A 26,912-nucleotide genomic window follows, 5' to 3' on the forward strand; every position below is an offset into this window, starting at 1 on the left:
CTAAGCCTTGACCTGCTTTCTCTTGTTTAATGTTGACAACTGCCCTGTGAGCTAGGTCCTATTGTTCCCTGAATTTTACATGAGAAGCTGAGTTTCACACAGGTTAGGGAGCAGACTCAGAGCTGCTTCTTGCCTGAGCTGGGATTTATAACCAGCTCTAACTCCAGAAACCTTTCCGGGAAAGCCAGTGGTACTGTCCATCGACTCCGGGTGACTCCAGAGGCTAGAACTGCAATGCAGGAGTGGAAGTTAAAAGGGGAGGTGACAATTCGGCTACATTTTAGGGAAAATCCTCTAATGCCTAGCCTTCTGTTTCTCCAACACCTAGAATTAACGGGTTTTTCCTGCATTTAGCGCCTTTGGCCACCAGCGATGTCTAGGCAGTGGCCAAGCTAGATTTTCGGTGCCCTTCCCAAGGCCATCCCACTCTGGAGGGAGCTGGAACTCTCTGCCCTATGGATATGAACTCTTTGTACATAAATGCGTTTTTGTGAGGAGAGGCCCGCTAGCTTTTCTGAGCCACAGAAGAAAGAGAACCAGGAAGCTCCCTTATCAGGAACGAAGGTCCGGCATTGCAGCAAAGAGTAGCGGGGGAAGAACCTGCCGTCGGTGATCCCTCTCTGGGTCGGCATGCTCTCTGCTCAGCTCTTGGTATTTCAGTTGGGGGTGGGGGAGGTGGGGGCATTTTTGCCTAGCTGCCGGTCCTGTGGCTGACACGGGTCTTCCCGAACTCCACTTCGTGTGGAAGAATCGCCCCGGCCCTGCATCTTCGCCCTGCTTCTGGCCAACGTCCACGCACCCTGACCTCTGGCCTCCAACAGGAAGGTGTTGGAATCCCGCCTTGCTCCTTCCTTCCGGAGCTTTGAAATAAACTGTTGACGGTTATTCCTGGAGAAATTGCTGCTCCCCGCCACAGTCTGCCCTTCCTAGGAAGCACTTTTATTTTGTAGGAAGCAACGTCTGAGTCACTTTGTATTGGGACTTGGCCCCCTTCTTTCCTCAGAGACGGATCTATTTTAGGCACACTTTCTTTCCGAAAGGTCAAAAGTGCGCGTGTGTCGGGGGTGGAAAGAGGTTCCCAGCAAATGGTATCGGAGTCCAAGCAGCAGGACAAAACACGCATTAAATGAGCTCACACCATCTCCAGACTTTCCCGCAATCGTTGCCTCGTCTGGCCCCGACAACCATGTACGTGATAGAGGAGACTCTGGGCTTCAGGTATGACCTCTTCCACCTTTAGTAATGGGAACTGCGAGCCTCAGAGAGGTCAGGGGATCAGGGGATCTCTTCGCCCAAGGTCCCGAAGGCAGGATGGAAAGGAGTCGGGATTCGAACCCAACTCAAGGCCAGGTCATTCACGGCTGCTTTTTCACAAGAGGAGGAATTTGGAGGCTGAAGAGCTGGGCTCCTTGTCTCTCTCGCCTTCACTCGCTCGCTGCTGGACTTCAAGCTCCACGAGGGCGGGGAGCTACCGCGCCCTGGGCTTGGACCCAGCGCCGGCACCCAGCGGGCGCTCACGAACGGTCCGCCGGGCCGCTGATGGAAGTAGATCGGTTCTCCTTCTGCAGTGAGGCTTCTGAGCCTGCGGGCACTGCATGCAGGCTGAGCACGACCGCTGCATGCAGTGGGTGTGGACGCGCTGGGTCGAGCCCTGAGCCCAACACCCGGGCACGGCTCCGTCTCGGGCGCCCCGCGGCACGGAGACCCGGCGCGGACCGGCGCAGCCTTAGGGACCTCGGACACCAGCCGCGCCGCAGCCGAGCCTCCGCGCCGCACTGCGCACGCGCGGCGCCGGCCCGGCTCCGCCCCCCCCTCCCGAGTAGGGACCTACAGCGGGCGCGGCGGCGGCGGCGGCGGCGGTGGCGGCCTGCGGCCGGCGGTGCAGACACCCTTTCCCGGGAGCCGGGACCCGCCGGCCGGGTGAGTGACCGAGCCGGAGGGCGAGGGCCCCGGGTTCGCGCGCGGGGCAGGCGGGCCGGGGCGCGGAGAGGGCCGCGGGCGCTGCGCGGGGCGGGGGCCTGACGAGGCCGCGCCGGGGCGGGACGGGGCGGGCAGCCGGGGCCGGGTCGTGCGGGCCGCAGCCCCGCGTGCCGAGCGGCCGGCCGGCGGCGCGGCGCGGAGTCCCCGGGGCGGGACGGGGGCGGGACGGAGGAGGGGGGGGCGGCTCGGGGGCCCGGGGCCGCCCAGACCCCGGGGCCGGGGCGGCGGCGGGGTGCGGGCCCTTTGTGCCGCCGCGACCCCGCAGGCTCGCCTCCCCCCCCCTCCCCGCGCGCCGGTCGCGATCCGCGGCGGCGGCGTGCGGGCTGCGGTGCCGCGGGTGTGGAGTCGCCGCGCCGGCCTCCTCCGCCCGCCCCCAGCGTTTTAAATGATGCATCGCCTGCGAGGATTTCTACCGGTCGGCTGGGAGCAGGAAGTGTCGTCAGGAGGCCATTTTTAAAGCCTCCTGCGGGCCTCGGAGGTAAGCGTTGACGTGGTGTGACTCCCGGTGGTTAGCGGAGACCCCGCGGCCCCGCCACGGGCCGGCCCCGGGAGACCACGCCGTAAGCCCCTGCTCCCGCGCCCTCTCCCCTCCCCCTTCCTAGCACCACGCTGTTAGACGTGGACTCGCCTCGGATAACGTGTACCATCGGTGTGAGTGTGCCAACAATAAACTTGAAAACCGGACTGGCATTGTCTTTCCTTGGGAGTTTCGCGGCGTGTGTCCAGGGACGGACTTGTCCGTGGAGGACCTTTGCATCGTTTGCCGGAGTAGGGGGCTGGGGGGGGGGTTCGGGGGAGGGGAGATGGTGAAGGTTTGACTCGTTCAGATGCTGATGGGAGCCTTTGTGGGACCTCCCCAGCCCAGCTGCCCTTTTTCTCTTGTTGCCTTGGCTTGTTGGGCAGTTTCAGGCCGGTTGCAAAAGAATGAATATTTCTTCCCCGGAAAGGGAAAGCCAAAGGAGACAATGAAGGAGAACACTTCAGTCCCTCTATGTAAACGTACCCCGTTACGACAACCCCGACTTTTAAAAGTGCGATGACAAACAATATATCAGCCTAACATTAATGAAAAAGTGAAATAGCACTTTGTCCTGTTTCAGAAAGCCTACCCGGCTAACCTGTAATGTTGTGTTAGAACCTTTAAAGATTCTCTCTCTCAAGTGTAGATTGGAAGTCACCAAGATTAAGTAAGACCAGACACGGGTCCCCAGAAGCTTTGCAGCACTTTCCTAGAGGAAGGGAGAGAGAATAGGAATGTGGCTCTTGAGTTTTCTCCGAGTCACATAGACGAAGTTCAGCCCAGCCTGTGTGATGTGTGTATACAACAGGAGATTCTGGCCAAGGGTTCTAGAAGCCCAGCAAATGGAGGCTAGAAACCAATACCGTATAGTTTCTTCAGAAGGCAGGTAGAACGTTTGGCTGTTTTAATTGTCTGGTACCCATGTTCCTTTCACCTGGGATGAATTTTTTTTAATGATTTTTTTTTATCCAGGATGTAATATAGCCTTGAAAAATTACACTTTTGTGTGTACCCAGTTTTGTTCTGCTGATAACGTTCATTACAAATGCATTTTGAAAACAGCACACAAAGGAGGGCAGTATTTTATTGAGCTTCCCCCTTGATGTTTACGTCAAACTAGTGTGGACTATTAAAAATTCATTAATACCAATTTTAAAAAACACCTCCATCTCCCATAGTGTATTTGCTTTAAGTAAGGGGATCTGGGCCAGTTTTCAGGCAAGAGGAAGAACAGAGAACATTTTTATGATCATTGCCATGAAGGCTGACCTTTCTTTCATTCATTCCCTCGTTTATTCGTTCCTTCAATATGTATGGCATGTCTCCTTTGCCAAGCCCTCTGCTGTTGGCTGTGACAAACAAGGTCCTCACAGTGCAGCTTCCCAGTCTCGGTTGTTCTCAAGCGGCCTGGGGTAGACTTCATTTTCTTTGTTCACATATGCAGCCCAGCCAATTGCAGTTTCCAGATTCCATCCTGGGACTGAAGGGACCCAGACTCTAATCAGATGTTCTCATCATGGAGTGGGGTGGTGAGGCAGCAGAATCACTTGGCAAGAATTATAAATTGCCTGCCTCAGATCATCTCAGGGAAAAGGCCGTCTGATTCATTCGGTCACCTCAGTCCTAGGGACCCTTTTTTTTCTTTTTTTTTCCTTTTTATTTTAAGCTCCTGTATTACTTTGCCACACATCCCTGCTTGAGAAGCATTTTCGGGGTTCCTTCTTATTTTCTAGGAGAAAATTCTCAGAGAAACCAAGGCTGCACAAGACCCAGGACTTACATCCAAGTGCCTGGCTTCCGCAGGGCATTTTGTGCAGTGTCTTGGAGCCTCAGGGGGTTCTGAGTGCGGAAGCCTGTGCCAAGGCCCGAAGCGAGGCCAGATGGGGCCGGGGCGCCGGAGAAGACAAGGCCCGAAAGAAGGAAGAGCCCTGGAACTTGCCATGCTTTTGACTCCTCTGCAGCTCAGCGGCCCCAGGCAGGAAGTAAGAACACTACCCAAGTGGCAGCAGCTGCTGTCTGTGAGTTCAGTTCCCAGCCCCACAGAGCCCGCTAGCAGAAAAGCAAAGAATTTAGATTAGACACCGGCTGACCAACTCCAGGACCTTGGAAAAGACACACGGCTTCTCCAGATCTGTTATCTTAGAAGAAGCAAATGATGGAAGGCGTACTTTGAGGAATGTGAGGTGACATATGCGTGTGCCTCTGCAGGCACCCAGCACCCCTTCCACCTGACGTGGGTCAAGACGCACCAGGATCGCCAAACACAGCCAGCCGCTGACAGATCCGCATATACCACTTCGCTGAGGCCACCCATTTAACGACTGCTCTGCAGCTCCCCTGACACCCCTTCAGGACCTCAGCCTGTGTCAGGTGTGGGGGTGAAACAGTCCTGGTTTATGTTCTTTGTGCCCGCATCCTGCCAGGAACGTTGACGTGTAAGAACCTGTAAAGCGGTTATTGTCGTTACACGCTTAACAGCGAGTATCAGTGATGACATTTCCAAGGTCACATGGCTCAGCAAGGGTTGCAACCCAGTCTGCTTGCCCCAGCCACCCACTCCCGTCCAAGGCAGTGTCCTTGCCCCCTCTCCGGCACCCTTGGCTAAGACGGGCGTATAAAAGATTGCACAAGGACGGTCAGAAGATTCTTGCCATTCCCACACACTCTTCTGCCCCTGTAATGGCAGGTGGTGGTTCTTAACCTTGGCTGTACATTTGATTCACCTAGGAAGCTTTTAAAACTCTCAGAGCCTCGCACACTCACAATGGGGCCCAGGCATTATTTTTTTAAAGCTCTCCAAGTGATCCTGGTGTGCAGTAGAGTGACCGTCCCAGGGACTGCCTTCAAAAATAAGTTTAACATCCCGGGCATATGATGACAAATTTGTCACCCTAATGCAGCCAAGGTTAATAATCACTGGTGTAGTGATAGGTCTGTTGTTTGATTATACTTTTTATTAAACCCTGAATCCATTTCATCCACAAAATTCGGTTGTTAAGGCAAAAAGGGAGGAGGGGCTCAAAAATATATGTGTCCTTAATTTTATCACCTTTAGAGACCTCAGGTCCCTTGGTGTGTTTAGTCCCACACAGTTATGTAATGTTACTTGTAATACTACTTTGTTTTTCCCTTGTATTTTTTTAACGCTAACAAGAGCATAATTTCCCCTTAACATTCTTCTTTCCACACAGAGAGCTATAAGTTTTATACTTCAAAAACTCTCTCACTGGTCATATATATGTATATGTGTGTGTGTATATATATATATATATATATATATATATGTGTGTGTGTGTGTGTGTGTGTGTGTATATATCTTCTTAAAGGTCTTCTCTTAAACTGTTAAGGAAAACCTCTATCGTAACTTTGTTTTCTGATGTAGTTAGTCTCAGTTGAAGAGCTCAATCCCCAAATAACTCCTTTGTAAATGGGGTTGGGGAGAAGATCCTGGCCTCCAGCCCCCCTGGGAACCTCCTGCTGCCAGAGACCTTTATCTCATCAGGCTGATTGTTAAACTAAGACTTGCTGCTTCTCAGGAGTTTACAGATTCTTCTATTTTCAAAGGAATCTTACAAAAGTATGTTGACTTATTTCTTAACGGTACATGTACTCTTTGCGGAGCATAAAATTACCTGCTGTCTGCATATACCTCTTCCCCACATCAGCATGTAAATGAGGCATTATTATTCCCACTTTACAAGTGAAAAAACACTCAGGCTCCAGAGGGGTTAACAAATCCAGAATCACCCAGCTGTTAAGTCAAAAACCTAGGTTTTGAACCTTGTTCTAGATATCACAAGGCCATTGTCCTTTCTACTGTATTATACTTTTCACCTGGAAAGCAGAGGGGTCAGAACAGGGGCTTCCTTGTCCAACCTTCTTGCCCCATTCTGCCACCCAGGTGTTACGTTAGCCTTCAGAAGGAAATCCAGACTCCCAAAGGTTGTATTTTTGCCAGCAACATCTGGAAGTTTTTTGTTGTTGTTGTTGTCATTCAGGGGCCATCAATTTGCAATTCAGTCATTTTGAAGTGCCAAGTAGTGTGGCAAAAAGAAAATAATACTTGGTTGGTGTTTTTCCTTCTTTAGAACTATTTACCCATTCAGTTCAGTTCTGATTCTTTGTCACGGTCTGAAGAAGTACTTGCTGAGTGAGGTCGCAGTTTCTTCCTAAACCCTGTTTTACCTGGGCAGTATTAGCTGTTTACATGCCTAATGTTGCTTTTTTCTTCCCCCTTTCTTTCTGATCAGGTGTTACTTGTCTACATGCTCCTGGGCCCTTTGAGGTAGAATGCTTTAAAATTTTGCTTGCTGGGAAACAAAATTTGTTAGACCGGTCTTTGTTATGACTAAATAAAGTAGGCAAGAGGGACAAGAAATTTTTGAGCACGTGTGCAACGGGCAAGTGCTTTGCGTACATTAATTGTGTTTCCCTCTCCTGATCACCCTTTAAATCTGAAGATAGTAAAACCTGTTTTCTTGCCTGACCGTGAACAGAGAGCAATCACTTGCCTCAGGGCCCAGCCAGGAGGGACAGAACCAGAGTCTGAACTGCAGACTGTCCATCTCCATTCCCGTTGATCTTGGCAGGTACAGCAGCCGCATGCCTGCCCTTGCAATGGACGTGGCAGAAGCCTCAGTGGGAGGATTTCTGGAGAGAGCTCCCTAAATCTGCCTCTCCGTCCAAACATGAGGCAGGCAGGCAGCTAATCCTGAGTTTGGCAGGCACCTCTCACGAGCAGAAGTGTCCGTGATGACCCGTGTCGCACACACGTGATGTGAGTGGGTAGCCTGTCTTTACATGAACATCTGGCCTGTAAACGTGCATTTGCTGCAGGGCTGTTTCAGGAGTTAACTGGGCTCAGAGAGGAACAAAAACGGGTAGTCCGGTAAGTAGCTTATACGTACACCTGAGCTGTAGTGAGGACTCTGTGTGTAGTTCAAGCATCCTCTCGTGCCAGCCACTTTGCCAGTAAGGCTGGGTGATGGTCTGGCCGCAGAGGTGAATTGTGTTTTCAGCTACACAACCCAGTAACTGTAAAGTCATGCAATGAGATTCAGCGAATATTCTGGAAACAGCAGTCGTAAGGCAGTGAAGAAAGAGGAAGATGTATATTAGCCCCTTTGACTATTTATGAGATTGGCATGGTTTCTTCTATTTTCCTCATTTTAAAAGGGAGAAATCAGCAGTTACGATGTGTGATGACTTAACCTCAGCACCGTATGTCATATTATTTCGTGTAATCCTTGTGACCAGCAGTGAAATAGGTACTGTTTACTGTGTAACAGAGGATTCAGATTACCCCAGGTCACACACCTACAAAGGGATGGCACTGGGATTTAAGTCCCTGTACGGTGATTCCAGAATCTGTAGCTTTAAGTAGTGTTACTATTTCTTTCTCTTCTAATTCTGTTGAGCGTTTGGTGTTTCTAGTATTTGGAAGTCAGATGCTTCCATTTTAAGGAGAACTCGGACAACCTTTATGGTTTTTATAGGCCTCCGCGTCACTGAGCTGGTGTCTTGACAAACTCAGTCTTTGTCTCTGTGTGTCCCCGTGATAAATCTGTAAGAAACCAGGACAAGTGAGCTCAAAGTCAGAAGGGAAGGCCACCAGCAGCGAATGCCTCCCTGAGGCCTTTCTGCAGGAAGAGGCAAGACTGAGTCTCGAGGAAACACGTTTGTGACACACTGTGCCTCTTCTCTATGCTGTGCGCCCATCGCCTTTGGCTGATGCTGCAGATAATTATGCATTAAAAAGCTCACTTGATGCTGTTAAAAAAGTTTTTGAGAACCCTCCTAAGTTATTAAAAAGAAAAATAAGTATGTTTCTTGTCCTAGGAGGTCAAATGCAGAGGTTTTGTAATCAAGGCATTATGAGTGTGAAAGGGAGGTCAACACCAAAGCTGATGCTGACTGTTCACCCAGTGTCCTCTCAGGGTCAGGTGCACGCATGGCGTTTTGTCACTCCACGTAAGCCTTGGTCATCAGCCCCTGGGGCAGTGATTTGCTAAGAGGACCCAGCTTCCCAGGTGCTTGTGCCTTGTGTGAACCAGACAGAGCGAGCTGCACAAGAGGGAGTGAGCGTGGGAACCTGTCACTCGGGTGTGCCCACGTGCGGTGCCAGCAGCAAAGCCATCTTACTTCTCGGCCTGCCACTCCGTCCATTCACCTCTGTCTCGGGGCGCACGGACATCTTTTACCCCTGTGATTAGCCACACGAGTGTCAAAGGCCAAAGAGACTGTACTTGTTTGGAAGAAGCCTGGCATCACCCGGACGGAGGGAATTGCCAGTGTAGAAACATCACATAATTTTGAGAAAGGTTTAGAGGCCTGGAAGATCCTTGCAACCGGGACAGGTCTAGACGTTGCACCTCCCGTTAAACCGTAGTTGCTAAGCACAGCCTCGCGCTTTCTGTTGGCACTTGCTCCTGCGGATTCTCAATGCCGAATAACTGCCGAGATGGTTTTGTGGAAACACCTCCAAGAGGCCTGCGCTCCGTAGCCACTGCGGCTGGCTTGGTTAATTACCAGGGACTTTCCTCCATCAGGATGTTCTCTGCTTCTTGCTAAGCATGTGATCCTACGGTCCGGTCTGAGATTTCAAGTCTTCAGTGTCAGGAGGAACGACACGTCTGAGTTTTCAGAGGACTTGGAAAGAAAATGACAAAACTGTACTCATGTAGATGAAGGCACGTGAATAAGCTGATGCGAATGGGTGGCTCACCTGAGGTCATTTGAGTAGTGGCAAATAGCAGTGTCACTGGGGTCTCTTTTCACCAAAGCCAGTTTACATCGTTATCAGGCAGCCCTGGGGGAGAAGTAGGATAAGTGTCCTTCATTCTAGTTGCCCGATGAAAAAACAGGCCCAGAAGGCTGAACTGGTGTCTATAAGGTCATAAAAGAAAGGCTATTAGCCGATCCCCAGCTAGAGTGTTTTTTTATTTGGCTCCTAGTTCTGTATATTCTGAAGAAAGAACGTGCACTTAAAGGTGATTAAGTGTTTTTATATCATAACGCGTCATGTCACACAGATCGTGGTACTCGCTGTAGGGACATTTGCGTGTCTCCCTCCGCAGCCCAGGCTGCCACCGCCTCTCACCTCAGTCCCCTGCTGCTGTCATTCCACCTTCGCGGACGCTGGCCCATACAGCCGCTAGGGGCTCTGTTGGGATATAAATCAGATTGGGCCACGTCGCTGCTCCAGTCTCCCCTGCTTATTTGGTTCGTGTAGAGGAAAAGCCACATCCTTAGGGTACTGCGTGCTAGATCGTTCTTTGACCAGTGCCCACCCCCCCGCCTCTGACCATATTGATCGTTCTGTCCTCTTCCTCCCCTCCTGCTCATTACGTCCTGCTCAGCCTCCTCGCCATTCCTCTGGTGCTCCAGGCCCTCATCCCACAACACTTGGCTTCCTCTCTGCCTGAAACTCCCTTCTCCCAGACAGCCACAGTGCTCGCTCCCTCGCTGCCCCCAGGTCAGTGCTCACATGTCAGCTTAACGGGACACTTTCCTGACTGCCCACCCCTCCACATGCTAGCCCTCAACTTCATCACATACTTAGTCCCTCTGGCCTTCGTTTATGGTATATTTTTCTCAATTACTTACCACCACTTAAGAAATAAATGTATCTCCTGTTTCCCCTCTTATACCCTCATGATACTTGGTTTTGCTGACTACCCTACAGCACTTAGAACAGTGCCTGGCACCTGACAGATGCTCAGTGAGATGAAGGACTCAGTTTGTGTACACCTAATATTGCCAGTGTATTATTGACTTCTTACCATTTGTGAACACAGATGGAGCATGTGAAAGAGAGCTGAGAATCCAAGCTGACAATTAGCTGTCGTATAGAAACAAACAGACACCTGAGCCGAAGCCCTGGCTCTCTCCACCACTTGATAACCTGTGTGTTTAAAAACTGAAATTGGGGCACCTGGGTGGCTCAGTTGGTTAAGCGTCCAACTCTTGGTTTCATCTCAGGTCATGATCCCACCATCTGTGGGTCCCAGCCCTGTGTCGGGCTCTGCGCTGACAGTGCAGAGCCTGCTTGGGAATCTCTCTCCCTCTCTCCCTCTCTGCCCCTTCTCAACTCTCTCTCTAAAAATAAACATACTTAAAAAAAAAAAAACTTTTTTCAAAACTGAAATAGCATCCTCCTATACAAGGTTTTATTTAGGCAAATATGAAATTATGCCTGTGAAATTGCTGGGATGCTCTCCACGATACCTAAAAATAATATGTCCACGTATCAAGGGCTGTTCTGAATGACAACTGTGATTTCCTTGCTCCTGGCCTGTTTATGGTTGGTTTAAAGTGATGAGTTTCAGGGGCCTGAATTTAAAAATGTTTCCAGTTTAGGCTTGTGATTTCCCAGTTCTGTTGGATGACGTTTTACCGTCAACGTGTGTGTAAGAAAGAATGTCAAGATTTAACATAAAATTGCCAAGAATAAGTGTGAAAGAGCTTAACTAAGCCTTAAGTTCATGTATTAATCATGCTTTGTGATTTCCTTTTTTTCCCTTTAGTGTTGCCCAGAATATCAGAGCATTGGAAGCAACCATTTTTGGGGATCCTACACCTACTGTGGTGGTGGATTAAAAAGGAGGATGCAGTATGCGCCCAAGAAGTAACTGTTTCTCTGCCAATCACAAAGTGAAATGAAGGATGGCCCCTAAGGATTTTATCATGTGAAGTCTCTCTGGATTTCTCTTTTCAGAAATGCAGATAAAGAAGATGAAGGATATCGGACAGCAGTTATATACCACACAAGTGAACGACGCACAGAATTCCTTGACCATGTCACCCAAACAGCCTAATGCTAATAGAGCGACACGACCAGACAGACAAGAAGCGCAGGCTCTGTTATGTCAAGGCTCAGAGGCGGAGGCTGCCGTGATGACGGTTGCTACGTGTGTAAAGTGCAAAAGTGTCCACAGAATCCCGCTTCGAGATCCGAAGAAGGGTACTGGGCAAAGCCAAAAGGACGACAAGTATGTTTGCTTCACATGCAACCTTGGCATGGCTTCTTCCCATTTTCATTTTGTGAACAGTAATCCCAGTGCAGCTCATGTAGGAAATAAAGCTGAGACCATCTCGGGTTCCATCAGTAACAAGTTTAAGGTAAGGAACTTTAAGCCCGGCAAATACTATTGTGATAAATGTCGATTTTCCACAAAGGACCCTCTGCAGTACAAAAAGCACACGCTTCAACATGAAGAGATTAAATTCATCTGTTCTCACTGCAGCTACATTTCCTACACAAAAGGGGAGTTTCAGAGGCACTTGGTGAAACACACGGGCATATTCCCTTACCAGTGTGAGTACTGCGACTATGGCGCTATCAGAAACGACTACATCGTCAAACACAGGAGGAGAGTGCACGAGAGGGCTGGTGGAAAGCGGCCGCCCAAAACCGTGGCCAAGCTGGAGCCGAAAAGAGCCGGCGCATCCAAACAAAACGCAGAGCTTTTAAAAGCTCCCAGTCCGAGGACTGCGTTTCAAAATCGGTTGTCGGATCAGCTCTCAAGGTTCTCCCTCCATACAAATAAGGACAAAATGCACAATATCATGTTGCTGCCTGAATCCAAGGAACACCAGAAAGATGTAGTGTGTGTTCCGAACAAAGTGACCTTGTCGGAGCCAAACGAGGTCAGTCTGTTTGAGAACAAAAGCGTGGAGGTGGAAGTGCTGTCCCCTGCAAAAGAGCCCGTGCAGCCGGGAATGCCCTTAACAGTCGTGGCACCGGCGGAATTAGTTGTCCCTGCAAACTGTCTAGCCCAGTTGATGGATGTGAAGGTTGTCAATGGAACCCAGCAGCTCGTCCTGAAACTGTTTCCTCTGGAAGAAGGTAACCGCCCTGAAGCCAGCGGGGCTGAGGGAGGGAGTTCTGAGCGTATGACTAACGAAAAGGGTTCAACCGAACGGGAAAAAATGGCTTCTGCAGGACATACAAAGCCACCGCCGATTGAAGGGAATGTCGGAAAACTCGCAGGCTTTGAAAATCTCCATTCTGCGGTTCAGAAACAACTTAAAAATATGAAGTGGGTGAGGTCTTACGACTTTTTCCTGTCAGATTCTCGCGTGCACAACCGTGGGGAATCCCTCCTCAACCCAGATACAGTGGAGGATTTCCAGAAAAAAAGTAGCACGTATCCACATAGACCGGCCCTTCCGTCTCTCTCCTTCAAAGGTCATTCTCCATCAGCTATAGTAAAACACAGTGTTTTACATGGTCTCAGAACCGCATCAAGCCCGTTTCCACATAAAGCTGCTGTTTCTTTTACTGAGGATAGAAGACGTTTACACAGCGACTCACACTCGTTCTTCCCTCTTGCTGCACCACCTGCAGCTGTGCCCTCTGGAGACCAGGGCTTGTTGCCTGTGAGCACAAATCACTTGGAATCTAGAAATGAGATCAGTGTTCCTGCAAAAATGGCTCCCTCCCACAGGAAGCTGAAGGACAAGCAGACAGAGGAACACAAGGCAGGTTCAAATACAGGCCAGATTGCCTCTCAACGCAAAAGGGAGTATTTACACCTAAGTATACCTGGAGAAGATAGCATCGGGGCTCTGCCGCCTGGGGAGGAACCCCTGGAACTAAAGAATCCAGAAAGGACTAAAGACTCTTTCGATGGCCCGGTCATCTCGTCAGTATTTTCTCTGAGCTCTGGGTCCGAAAATGTCCCCGAAGGTGTTAAATGGAATAGTTCCACGTCCAAAATAAAGTCAATTGAACTCTTGCGCAGAAAGATAGCTCAGTTAATTGAATCCTGTGGCAAGCCTTCATCTTTGTCTGCAAATAATGCACATCGCCGTTCTGTAGGGCAGGCCTCGAAGGGAACCTCGAAAGCTGCTCCCGAAGGTATTCACGAAATTAACGTGTCGTTTACTGGCACCGGCTATTCCACAGGCACGCTCCCCAAACCTCAGGATGACGGCGCTATTAATGGACAGCTTACTCATCAGCAAATGTATCCACAGTTTATGGAAGACAGCAATGGGAAAACTGAAAGCAGAGTGACCAGGAAGGCCCATGTTGCTACTCCAGTATTGATCCCCAAAGGGGCTGTGTTGAGGGTTCTTAATTCTTCTGAGGATGCCCACATTATAGAGGCTACGTGTGAAGCACCCGTCAGTATACCTTGCAGTGAGACACAGTTAATAAAACCCATTCCGCTCTGCCCCGTGAGACAGACAGACTCAGACTTACAGTCTTTGACAAGTAAAAGTGGGCCAGTAGATGTGTCCCAAAATCTTGATATACCTCTTCGGCCAAAACCAAGGAAGGAGAGTGCTACTTGTAGCACCATGCCTAAAAAAACTGGCCCCCTACACAGTCACCAAGGAAGCAGTGAACCAAGTAAGCAAGGGAAACTGCTCCCCAGAAGTCTTCCTATAAGTAAAAATAAAACCAAACAAGTGAACTCATCCAAGAAGAAAACCAAAATCCAGGCTGACCCCAGCCGCTATCTCAAGGATCCTTCAATTTTTCAGGTCACAAGACAACTTCGACTGATAGCAGCTAAACCAGACCAGTTGATTAAATGCCCCCGTCGGAACCAGCCTGTCATTGTGTTAAACCATCCTGACGTTGACTCACCAGAAGTGACCAATGTGATGAAGGTAATAAACAAGTACAAAGGCAACGTCCTCAAAGTCGTCTTATCAGAGAGGACTAGGTGTCAGCTAGGCATCAGACGGCATCACGTCCGCCTGACCTACCAGAATGTGGAGGAAGCCAATCAAATAAAAAGGCAAATGATGTTGAAAATGAAACTTAAAAAAGTTCATAAAAACAACTACCAGGTGGTGGATTCCTTGCCTGATGACTCATCCCAGTGTATATTTAAGTGCTGGTTTTGTGGGCGGCTGTATGAAGACCAGGAAGAGTGGATGAGTCATGGCCAACGGCATTTGATAGAAGCTACTAGAGATTGGGATGTTCTTTCCTCCAAAGGCAAATAAGTAAAAAGTGGTCTTTGAAGCAAATTGTTTTTCTTACTTTTAGTTTATTCTAGTTTGTTGGTTTTTTTTTTCTCCTCCCTGACTCAGTAGGAGAAATAGAGATTGTAGGGATGAGAGAGTCATCAATTCTTCAGAACTCTTGTAGGAATGTTGAGAGCCAGGAGTCTTAACCCGAGATAAGTGACTGGAACTTGGAATGTGTTTGAGGCCCCTGAAATTACGCACAAATCCACGTACAGGTGTTTTCCTGGAGAGAAGTGAAACTTGCAGATTTCCACTGGGATCTGAGACTGCTTTGTGTAGCACCCCTTTTACCGAGTAGATACAAATTTGTTGTAATCTATTCAAAAGGGTGAGTTTAGAGTGTTTTACACATGCTACTGAGGGATTAAGCCCAGATGGTGGTGTGCACAGCCATCCCGTCATTAAGTCATGTGCTATTTGGTGCATAATGGAAATTAAACTTTCTACTTTGTTACCTTAAATTCGGTTATAGAAAAATGGCTATTCTTTTAAATTCCTCACCCCCTCTGTAGTACTTGTGTCGTTTACAGCACAGAGCACTGTGCTGCTGTTGGCCATTTTAAAGGATGATTCCAAGGTTTGCCTGAATCTACTACAGTAGACGTTAGGGGAGGAAGGAAACATTTCCAAACCTTTGCTTTCTTTTTCTTTTTAAACATCCTGGTTTGCGACGGTTGAGGAGGGAATGTGCCTTTTTCAAAAAAAAAAAGTCACAGAAAAGATCTAGAACGAAGGCTGCTGTTTGCCCTTAACCACCCTCACAAACATAAGCCGATTTAAAATGTGAATGAACAGGCGTCTTGTGACATAGGTGACACTGGGGAAGACCATGCACGGTAGGGTGGTGCAGGTAGTTATGACTTTAACGTGACTATCAGTTTTCATCTGAGAACTCACGGGCGAAGGCTGTACACACTTCCTCCACAGACACTGCCCCCCTCCCCAGCTCATATCCTGCTCTCCCTTTGCCAACTTCCTGAACAGACCCTCCTACGGAGTAGGATGCTTCCCTGCTCACCTCCTGTCCCCTTCCTTTTGTGCCTTTGAGGCCCCTTAAGGCTTTCCCTCGTGAAAATGCTAAAAACAAGCAAGAATCAGCAAAAGGGCAGCATCTCACCATCTTTGTTGAGGTTATAGGAAAAGTATGCCTGGTTTTCAACGGTCATGGCGACGTTGTCCCTCTCACCCACCTTTCCGAGGTAGTAATTCTCAAGAACATCTACCGCTGTCTCCACCGACAAAGGCCAGGACCATGGCTGGTCCACACAGCACCTCCGTGTGCGTTAGGAAGAGTTCCTCCCAGATAGATGGCCTGGCAGATGGAGCTCGGACTGGATTTATTCCTCTCTTGCCCGCTCAGGCACCAACCATCACACAGAACCCTAAAGGGACGACCACAAGGCAGCCCCACCTCCGTGTTTTTCTTTTAAGCCTGCTCTTTCCTTAGGGAATTGGTTAGTGCAGTAAATGAAATGGGGGGCCGTTTTGTCTGCAAAAGACTTGAGTGAGATTTCCATTGTGTTGGTTAGTCGGAACTTTACGATTTTTTTTTTACATGTGTGAAAGATTATCTTCTGATAGATGTGGGATGGTAATTCTTTGTAGTTCTCAAGTGAAATGTAGATCAACATTTCTTATGTATAATTGAATACATAATCATTAAGTTGACTGGTTAATTTTTATTGAAATTTAAAACTTGGGTTTTTTTTATATGTGTATATATGCTTGTGTGTACACATATAAATATTTTTTACCATATAAAAACTGCAGTAGCTGATTTTCTGTTTTCCTATTTTATAACACAATTATGTGGGCTGGAGAAATAGAAGACGTTTTATATTCTAGAAATTATTTTGGAAGCACATTTTTATAATGGTGTGGTCTCATTTTTAGCAAATGAAAGCACAAGTGATGAGTCTGATTTATATGAACAAATAGGAGTAGAAACCGCTGAGGATCATTTCATGACAGTATTTCCTCCCCCGTGCATTTCCAGTTGGTGCTTTCTGGGAAATGGACCCTGTGTACCGCTCACTTTTCCACCCAGAGGAGAGGATTCTGCAGTGTCAGCCATGTGTAGATGTGTACCCTGCCAGGAGCTAGAAGGCTCCTAAGATGTTGAGAGAAGAAAAGGCTGTGATTTTTTTTTTTTTTCCTCCTTCTATACCTCACTGCTTAGTAGCATCTTTCTTGAGAGGCTAGACCGTGACCTTTCAGGAAAGATGACCATGAATCAGGTCAGAGTGTTAAGTGTCAACATGAAATATTTATACTTCGCAGCACCAACTGTTTTTCAAGTATTACCTAAAACTCAGCTTATGTACTCGTATGGAGCTAAATTTTATGAGTAGACTGTGTAGCTAAGCTTTTGGGGGGATTTCTGGAACTACAGTACTTTTTAAGGAATTGAGAGGGCTCCTGAAAGTCATAAAAATGAGAAAGCAAAACATGTCTGTCCTCCCGATATAAAGAACTTTATTTAGCGGATAGCTTGTTAACATGTAGGCAAATGAAATAAATACTTCTAACAAAATTGGACAAGGTAGGGGTAGAACTGTGCTGAGTATTTATGGACTCCTACCTTGATTTTGAAGGACCTGTACTCATGAAATTTTGTTAATAGTGTTTACCAATAAAATCATTTTAAACACTTCTTAAGGTAGCGTTTCTTAACTTTTGGGGGTCAGAAATGAGATGATCTTATTATAGTTATGACAAAGTGAAAATTTCTCAAAAATGACCTCACAGTCTCGTAGATCATATTTTACCCCAATTTTTAGCCCCAGCCCCAAACATTTTGTGACCCTACTATGGGCCAAGCGCTATTTGTTAAACTAAGCTGAACACAGTATATTAACCCTAAAAAGCTCCATCCCGTTTCTTCACAACCTACTAAATAAACCATCCCAGAAAATGAGGATGTGATGTGGCTCGGCCTTTGGAATCGTTTTTGAATGTGTAAATGTCAGTATGAGCAGAAAACGAAATATTGCATAACACGTTTTAAGCATTATTGTAAGTCCCGCGTTAACAGTTCTGTGTCTGCTGCTCTAGTTTTGAAACACATTTGTATATAGATAGAGACGTTGGCGTCACTTTTGTTAAATAAAACAACTGTAAAACGTTCTCTGCCCTTTCATTTCACTGTTCGGGGGGGAGGGCCGTGTATTACATCACCTCGTGTGATTTGTTTCTGAAACATGGAAAGGCATCATCCTATACGGCTCAGGTGCCTTGAGTCCCACCGGGGTGTGTTCCGAATTAGATAACACCACTGGTTCACCCGGCACACCCTGAGATGAACACCCCAGGTTGCTTTTTTGGTTTGCGCTGCCTTAAATTCATGCTGCTTTGGGCAGCAGTAACAGTTTTCATCCTGTGGTCCGTGGCCTCTTCGGAGGTGGTCTGTGGCCACCGAACCTGCCCTGTGTGTCTGGCCTCTGCTGGGAGGGGTTGGGGCGGGGGGAGCTCCCCAGCATTTGATGAGCCTGCTGGACCACATGGGCACGGCACTGTTGACACCATCCATAAACACCCTTGCGTCTGATTGCACGCGTACCTGGGCGGAGAAGGGATGAGGCTATCTGGAGGGGAACTTGATTCCCGCATCTCATTCCACGGAGTCAATGAGGGAAAAGAAATGGGACCTGAGACCGTCAAGAGACGTGGGTTGCTTCAATTCAAGAATTTGCCGGTTTCACCGGTTAGCGGAGATGAGTCGTCATCCTCCCATCTACAGATCTGGTCTAATAAGTGGTCACCTTTGGTTATCTAGGGGGAAGTGGAAATCAAATAAGGCAGTGGAAGCCTCTGGGGGGATTTGTATTGGGTGCGGACTGCCAGGGGTGGCTGCGGTGTGACCGGAGTAGGGGGCTGGGCGGGAGCTGACATCAAGGCCAGAAAGTTAGGGAGTGGCAGTCACCAAGCCACGTTTTATTGGGAAGAGAACTTCAGCTCGAGAAAGATGAATGTGTACGTGAAGGTGAGGGAAGTAACGTGCAAGATGGTGGTGTGGCAGGAAGCACCCTGGCGTCTGTCAAGCTCTTTTGCTTTGCACACGTAGAGCTCTTTGCTGCCACAGGTTACATCCAGTATGAATTGACTTCTTAAGGCTCTAGCACGTATCAGACACGTCGGTTGCATTGAACTACCGTTCTGAGGAAGGTGGTCTTAGTCTAGAGCAGTGCTGTCCAACAGGAACATAATGTGAGCCAAAACGTAATCTGAACTTTCTAGTAGCCACATTTGGGAGAGAAAAAAGAGCGGGTGAAGTTAAATGTTTTATTTCACCCGATACACCTAAAATACTGAAACATTTCCGGGGCGCCTGGGTGGCTCAGTCGGTGAGGCATCCTACTTCAGCTCGGGTCATGATCTCTCTCGAGCCCCACATCGGGCTGTGTGCTGACAGGTCAGAGCCTGGAGCCTGCTTCGGATTCCGCATCTCCCTCTCTCTGCCCCTCCCCTGCTTGTTCTCTCTGTCTCTCAAAAATAAATAAATGTTAAAGAACTTTTAATACGGAAACATTTTCAATAAAATTTATTGAGATATTTTGTGCGTATAAACACACGCACGCATATACGAAGCGTGTGTTTATATACACTTTTGAAAACAAAGTCTTTAGAAACCTGGTACATATTTTAAACTTACAGAAGGTTGGAATGTTAATGCTACCTTTTCATTCATAAGGGGATGTAGTCTTACCAAAACACTGAAGCTGTGTTTAGTGACAAGATTTTAACCGTTTCAGTGTTTCCATTTAAATTAGAAATCCAGTGCTTCAGTCCCACTGGCCACATTTCAAATGTCCATCACTCATATGTGGCTAGTGGTTACCACACCGAACAGCCCGTGACAAGGTAGAACATGATGTGTTATAAATATTAGCTTACTTGTCTGAACTCCTTGATGAGAAGAACGGGATTTCATTTATCTACGGAGCTCTAAAACTAGGGTAGACCAGGCTGGGCTGTACTAACTCACATTTAGGAAACACCAGTTCTGTACCAGATTCTGCGTTAATGGCAGATCTATCTCTAGGCGGATATCTTAGAAAAATTGTTGCACATGTGGCTTTTTGAAGTTATATATATGTACATATTTTTTTAATGTTTATTTTTGAGACAGAGCGCGAGTGGGGGAGGGGCAGAGAGAGAGGGAGACACAGAATCCGAAAACAGGCTCCGGGCTCTGAGCTGTCAGCACAGAGCCCGACGCGGGGCTCGAACCCACAAACGGTGAGATTATGACCTGAGCCGAAGTCGGACGCTCAACCCACTGAGCCGCCCAGGCGCCCCTTGAGGTTATATTTAACGTTTATTTTGCAACCCTGGTTGGTCAGCCAAACAAATGTTTATTTCTCATTCACACTGCATCCACAGTGTGAGGGACCTGTCTGATGGAGGGCCCCAGCCCGTGGCTGCACCATCTGAACCCCGTGAGCTTCCTCATCAATGTGACAGGGGGGGGGGGGGGAGGACGCTGCACACAACACACTGAACTTGTACTCACGACCCACTGCCCCAAAAGTGGTCATACCACCTCCCAAAGGGGCCAAGCGGTCCCACTGCCTTTGTGCACAGCACAGTGCACTGACCAGCATGGACCGCAGACCACGGGCCGAGTGCTGGAGGAGCAAGCCTGGCAATCGCCCCATGTGAAAAGCAACTTGTCCACCTGACGGTTGTGAAATGGTAACAGTCCGCTAAGAGGTGGTGAAGGTCTGGAGAAACAGGGACTTCACAACGTGGTATTTGGCAATATCTAAACTTGAAGAAGCAATATATTCTTTTCATCTGCGTGGCCCTGATTCCTGGTGAGATAGTATATTTCACAAGTGTTTCTTGGACATGACGGTTTTTCCGTGTATGGCCTGCTGGTTTTCCTCATCCGTTTTACTACTGAATTATTTATTTTAAATTTTTCAACGTTTATTTTTTATTTTTATTTTTTTTTTAATTTTGGGACAGAGAGAAACAGAGCATGAACGGGGGAGGGGCAGAGAGAGAAGGAGACACAGAATCGGAAACAGGCTCCAGGCTCTGAGCCATCAGCCCAGAGCCTGACGCGGGGCTCAAACTCACGGACCGCGAGATCGTGACCTGGCTGAAGTCGGACGCTTAACCGACTGCGCCACCCATGTGCCCCTATTTTAAATTTTTAAGAGCAAATGTAGCCGCTATTAAAAATCTCCACAAAGAAAAATTTTTCCCTTCGGGTGTGGTGTTTTAGGGCTTTGTTTTCGAAGTCCTTCCCTACCTTGAAGTCACAAAAGGGTTTTTTACGTGAAATTTGATATGAAAAATAAACCTCCACACAACAGTGAACACTATGACAAAATGCAAACTGTCAGATACAGGCTTCGTAAAACTCTTTTCCGAAAGGACCTGGGTCCAACTCTTTTGATATGTCAGTACCAGGTGAATTACTCACTCAGGTATCCTAACACCCATTATCAGAGAGTCAATGCTTTGATCCCTGTGTGGAACTCTGCCTCTAAATATCCAGGTTCCATATTTGTGTGGCTCTATGGCTGGGCCTCTGTGTTGCTGCATTATACGGTTTATTGCAATTCTTCTCCCAAAAATTCTAATAAGACAGTTTACCATTGACAGAGGTACATATACAGTGAGGAGACTTTCCTTGTTAGATATTATAAAGCTATATAATGGTCTTGGCCATTCTTGGCTCTTTGCTCTTCCAAATGCACTTGAATATCAGCCCCGGGGCACCTGGGTGGCTCACTCAGTTAAGCGTCTGACTTCAGCTCAGGTCATGATCTCGCGGTTTGGGAGTTCGAGTCCTGCGTCGGACTCTGTGCTGACAGCTCAGAGCCTGGAGCCTGCTTCGGATTCTGTGTCTCCCTCTCGCTCTGCTGCTCCCCTTGCTCATGCTGTTTCTCTCTCTCTCAAAAATAAATAAACATTACAAAAAATTTTTTTTAAAAAAAGAAAATCCCTGTTGTGATTTTGATTGGAAAAGCACTGAATTTACAGATGCATTTGAAGAACCTTTGCATCAGTGGCAACATGTTGTTACCATTCAGCCTGGTAATTGATTTGAAAATGTAATAGAAATAAAGTTGTGCTGGACCAATAATGTTTTGTAATTTTTTTCCCCTTTATTCAGGGGAAAAGGCTTCATTCACGGCAACAATAAAAACTATAGGCTGCATAATCAATTAAAATAATGAAGCAGGAAGAATTTTAGAGCATCACATCACTTGCAATAAGATAGCAAAATTGCCAAGTGCAAATTCAATATTTAAATGTTTTTCTTAATGTTTTTTTTTTTTTATTTTTGAGACAGAGAGAGACACAGAGAGTAAGCAGGGGGGGGGGGGCAGAGAGAGAGGGAGACACACAATCCGAAGCAGGCTCCAGGCTCTGAGCTGTCAGCACAGAGCCCGACGCGGGGCTCGAACCCACAAACCGCGAGATCCTGACCTGAGCCAAAGTTGGACACCTAACTGAGCCACCAGGCACCCCATCATAGTCAATATTTTAAAAATCAGTGCAGGGGCACCTGGATGGCTCAGCTCTTGACTTGATCTCAGCTCAGGTCTTGATCTCAGGTTCGTGAGTTCAAGTCCCAAGTTGGACCCCACACTGGGCATGAAGCCTGCCTAAAAAATAAAAATAAAAAATAAAACTGTGGGTTTCCTACACATCAGCAGGGGAAATAACTCTTGTAGGGATGCTCCCATCACTTCTACTCTACAGTTTAGAAAAGTCCGAACCCGTGTAATGGGAAATCATAAATTAAAATGGGCTTCTTTGTATTTTCTATGTAAGCAAAAGATTAGAGCTTGAAAGAAACAATACTGGAAGAGACCCAAGTTTCCATAGAGTTTCGTCATAATTTTCGAGTTTCAGCATCATTTTCTCCATAGGTTTTTGGAAGATATATTTTAACCACTTAAGGCAATTCCCTTCCATCCATAAGTTGCCTTTCCACCCCCACCAACTACAATTGTTAAATTTATATAACGTAGTTGAGTACTTTTTCTTTCTTAAAATTCTAATGTAGTATATTACTTGAATACATTTTTCTCCTGTTTCATCTTCTTTATGTTCCATAAGGTCATGGAATTTATTTATGGTCATCTTGTCATGATCTATTTATGTGTATATACTGCTGAGTTTATAGATCTAATGTTGGAATCTGTGTAAATGGTACTGGTCCTGTAATTTCCTCTTTTAGTACTGTCCCTATACTATTCTATTATCAAGATATATATGGGTGGGTCACTTTCTTCACTTCTCCATTTGATGCAAATTGTTTCAGAGAATAGAGATCAGCTGGTCCTCAGAGGGTTAATCCTCCAGCAAAAACATCCTGAAGGAGCATCCTTAGAAGAAAAGGAGAAACATGGATGGGGGGAGGGGAAGCTTGGAAAGTCTCAAATACTGATGGGATTTCTACACCGATTATATATTTTTTCAGGTTATCTACCTTTCATTAAGTCACTTGTGCCCCTCTATGCCATTCAATTCCATATACTTAGAACAATATAAACAATAGCCATGTCTTTTTGGGGTTTACACGCATGTAGGATGATGCACCTTATATTATTTCGCGGGACACACGAGTCCATACGCCTTCGTGTGGAAAAACCACATCCCTCATCTGAGTCAATGCAGGTCATAAAGTCAACCACTTGAAAAGGTGTATATTAATAACGTTCCAAAAATGAGTTTTCGTTCAGCTCATGAATGCGGCCCCCAAAACCCCCCAAAGCAAGGTCTGCTTCGTGCCAAGCATGCTCGGAGACGTGCCTCCACGTGGATAAAGAACAGCTAGAAAGCAAACGGTGCCCGTCCGAGAACGAACCTTCACCGAGTTGAGAACAGTCCCTGTGCAGCTGTTGCTAAAGCTCTCACGCCTTCAGACGTTTTCCAGGGTGCCGATCATTCATTTTCCACAGTCCCAGCGCCTAGCATCTGGGCTTTGTTGGCAGGACTGCGGCAGGCCTACTCCAGACTGTTTTGGGGGTATGCTCACCTTCAGAGGACGTAGGGTACCAGAGCGAAGAGCCTCTTAGGCGAAGAGTTGCGTGATGGCAGCACTGAGCCCACGCTAGTTGGAAAAATATAGCAAAACTCAAATTTGTAGCGGTTCAAATTCAGCTAAGATCTACGTATCCTTGGGTGACGTCTGCCGCGGGGTGGGGCAACATTCCTGCTAGCTTACGTTGGGGGCCATATATTTCAGACGGCAGAGTACAAAATAGACAGGAGAGGGGTGGAGGAGGAAAGAGGGCTGGTTCACTGTCGCCTCAGCCAGGTGACACTTACCATGTCCCCACAGTCCACGGGCTAGAATTGGTTCAACAGCTTCAAGGGAGATGAGGAAATGCAGAGGAGCAACATGGAATATTTGGGGAGGAACAACTTAGACAATCACTGTGTGTCTTTGAGCCCGTAACTCAACCTCTCTGTGCCTCAGCGCATGTAGTACGAGCCCTGATTTTACAGCCAAAGCGAGCATATTTTATATCTTGCAGATCACGAGAACTCAAGCACCCAGGTGGTACCTCAGATATTAAGTGTTGATTTACCAATCTGTGGAACACCTTTTCCGCGGAGACACATGATCGCGACATGGCAGTGAACAGAACAGCGAGACCCTTGCCTTCACGTTGCCTGGAACTTTCTACTCAGAGTGTGGTCTGTGGACCGGTAGCATTGGAGTCACCTGTTACCTCGTGAAAATGACCACATCTCCAGTGCCATCCCGGACCTCCCGCAGCAGAAGCTACAGATCTCTGGGGGACTTGTGTGCGCATGACCGTTTGAGAAGCGCTGGCCTAGAATACTGATCGTGTCTGCCTTCATCTGGCGGATTCTTTGTGTCCTTTCTCAAGAACACCTGCTCTGATTCTCTCCACCCCACCCCCATCTCGGGGTTAGGGATTAGACGTTGCCATGGCACTGCTAGTGATCTTGGAAAATGAGAGGGGAGCGGGTGCTCACGGTCCGGTGGGGAAGCCGACACACTTTGTGTTATCAGAGCAAGCGGCCAAACCAGAGCTGTAGGCTGTAATGAATGGTAATATGAGCCAGGGGTGAAGGTGGGGGGGGGGGCAGCAAGCAGGGACTGAGACGGTTAGGAAATGAAGGTCAGTGTCCTGGGGCTGGACAAGCTGGGCCCGGAGTCACAGAGAAACCCAGGGGGTTGAAAGAAGTGAACCAAGATGCTGTAGCAGCCAAGTGGTTAAGAGTTTGCTGGGGCCTCATCTCTCTCTCTCTCTCTTTTTTTTTTTTAATATTTTTTAAGGTTTATTTATTTTTGAGAGAGAGACAGAGACAGAGACAGAGCATGAGCAGGGGAGGGGTAGAGAGAGGAGGAGACACAGAATCCAAAGCAGGCTCTGGGCTCTGAGCTCCGTCAGCACAGAGCCCGACACGGGGCTGGAACCCACGAACCGTGAGATCATGACCTGAGATGAAGTCGGGCGCTTAACCGACTGAGCCACCCAGGCGCCCCGAGCCTTATCTCCTAAACTCACCTCTTACGAGCCTACCTCCTGCTTCCTCTGCATCTGTCATTTTATGGTGGGGTCACAGGGGAGCTGGGACTGAGGGCAAGACCTCTCAGGACCTCGTGGGTAGTCAGCTTGTGAGTTCAACTCTGAAGTTTGAGAAGCACGGCTTTATCGTGCACACCAGTCCCAGAAGATCCCCTTAAGGTACAGCTCCCAGCTCCGCCTGTCCGAGGATGACGGTGCTGCTGGTCTAGGGACCATGCACTGAAATCTTCACGTTTTCTTTTATAAACACCGAACCAACCACAGCTGTTGGCTCAAACAGTTCAGAGCCCGATTCAAACCTTCTTACTTCTAAGAACTGATGCACAAAGTACCTGCATTCTTTACGGTTTACCTTTGTGAGCCCAGTACGTGCAGCCATAAAGTGTCCAGTCTTCTCCCAAAGCTCAAGGGCAGTTAGTGAGCCAGACTGTGGAATAAACAGCCAGCTCTCCGACATCTCTGCAGCTCCAACAAGGCGGATCCTGAGACATCTGTCCCTCGCTCCAAATCCCTGCCCCTTCAATGTCAAACCTCAAGAGTCTAATCCTGCAGCTTCCTAATAAGGGAATTTGAAGCCTGGGTGTGTGTGTTTCTCCCAGGCATTTTGAAGAATGGTTTATAATGAACTCCTAGAACCATCCTTTGCATGGGTGGGCCTCTGGAGATCCTGGCGCCGGTCTCGTGGCTTTAAAAATCACTGGAGAGGGGTGACTGGGTGCTCAGTTTGTTAAGCGTCTGACTTCAGCTCAGGTCATGATCTTGTGGTTCATGAGTTCGAGCCCCGCGTCCAGCTCGCCACTCTCAGTCCACAGCCTGCTTTGGATACTCTGTCTCCCTCCCTCTCAGCCCCTCCCCCGTGCTCTCGCTCTCTCTCAAAAATAAACATTAAAAAAAAATAGAATGGAAACCAATTTGACAATAAACTTCATATATTGGGGAAAAAAATAGAATAAATAAACATCACTGGAGAATCTGGGCAGGTGCTTCCAGACCAAGCAGGTGGCATGGGAGTCACCTCCCACCAGCCAGAACCCGTCCTCCTCGTCGCTATTGTTGTCGCCCTTAATCTGTCTCCAAACTTTTCCGAGGAACAGAAGCAACTTGACCCTTAGAAAACTCAGCATTTACCCTGGGTTTTACAAATCATCAACCTGGCAAGTCACTTCATTTCTCCCAGCCTCAACTGTATGCAAACCCCTGTCTTTTAAAGGGCCGGGTAGTCTATTTAGAGGGAAAAGGGTGTTCCTCATTCTAGTCTTTTTTCATTTCGGCAGAGATTTCACTATGAAGTCCGTACGAGAAAACCACGATTTAGAACCCAGAGGTTCCTCAGATAGAATGAAAGAAAGATCACTGTTGGCAGTTATCTCTGTAACTCACATAAATATCCTCTAAAACCTGGGAGTTATCTGCGTGTTCAAGTACGGCTAGAATTGAGATCCCGGGGAAAGCTAAAAATAATAAACGCTTAGCCATAAAACATATTTTAATGGAACATTTATTTTGAGGGCAAAATACATTCTCACCTGTAAAAGGTGGGGGCTGGGCTAGACCGTAATCGCCATGCTATTTATTGTTATATTACGATTGCTATCATCAGGCAGAGCTGGAAGGGACTTTATTCCAGTACAGGGAAACCGCTTTCTCAAAAGAGCTTTCTGATGCTCATACGCTCCCCCCCACCCCCACCGGTATTCCCGGGAGGGAGTGGGGGGGCTCACGGTAGAAGAGCACACTGTCTCTGCCCTCTGGGGGCCGGCAGGTAACAGTGCAAGGGAACACAGGAGGTACAGATGCCTCTGCGCCTTTAATTGAGAAAGTCATTCTTTTTCCAGTGGGGGGAGGGGCGAGTGGGGGCGGGCGCAGGTGGAGCCGGGTCCCTGAGTGCCCTT

The 26,912-nt window shown here is 47.8% G+C and overlaps 1 protein-coding gene across 4 annotated transcripts; it reads left to right on the top strand.

The window, feature by feature from the left end:
- Positions 1 to 791: 791 nt before the first annotated feature.
- On the top strand, positions 792 to 17,614 carry ZNF518B (zinc finger protein 518B). Of its 4 annotated transcripts, XM_023253309.2 has the most exons (3): positions 792 to 1,920; positions 11,026 to 14,122; positions 16,485 to 17,614. In XM_023253309.2, exons 2-3 carry the CDS (start codon positions 11,219 to 11,221, stop codon positions 16,566 to 16,568), a joined length of 2,988 nt encoding a protein of 995 aa, XP_023109077.1. In that variant the 5' UTR covers positions 792 to 1,920; positions 11,026 to 11,218; the 3' UTR covers positions 16,569 to 17,614. The 4 variants fall into 4 exon arrangements, with proteins under 4 accessions (XP_023109077.1, XP_023109076.1, XP_019685305.2 ...); XM_023253308.2 differs by having other exon boundaries at positions 11,026 to 17,614; XM_019829746.3 differs by having other exon boundaries at positions 792 to 1,218; positions 11,026 to 17,614.
- The last annotated feature ends 9,298 nt before the right edge of the window (positions 17,615 to 26,912 follow it).

The sequence above is a fragment of the Felis catus genome, chromosome B1 (assembly GCF_018350175.1).
Source record: "Felis catus isolate Fca126 chromosome B1, F.catus_Fca126_mat1.0, whole genome shotgun sequence".
Classification (NCBI taxonomy): domain Eukaryota; kingdom Metazoa; phylum Chordata; class Mammalia; order Carnivora; family Felidae; genus Felis; species Felis catus.

Bases quoted from the DNA above. Each gene is read 5' to 3' on its own strand.
- ZNF518B (XM_023253308.2), top strand. From the start codon at position 11,219: ATGCAGATAAAGAAGATGAAGGATATCGGACAGCAGTTATATACCACA.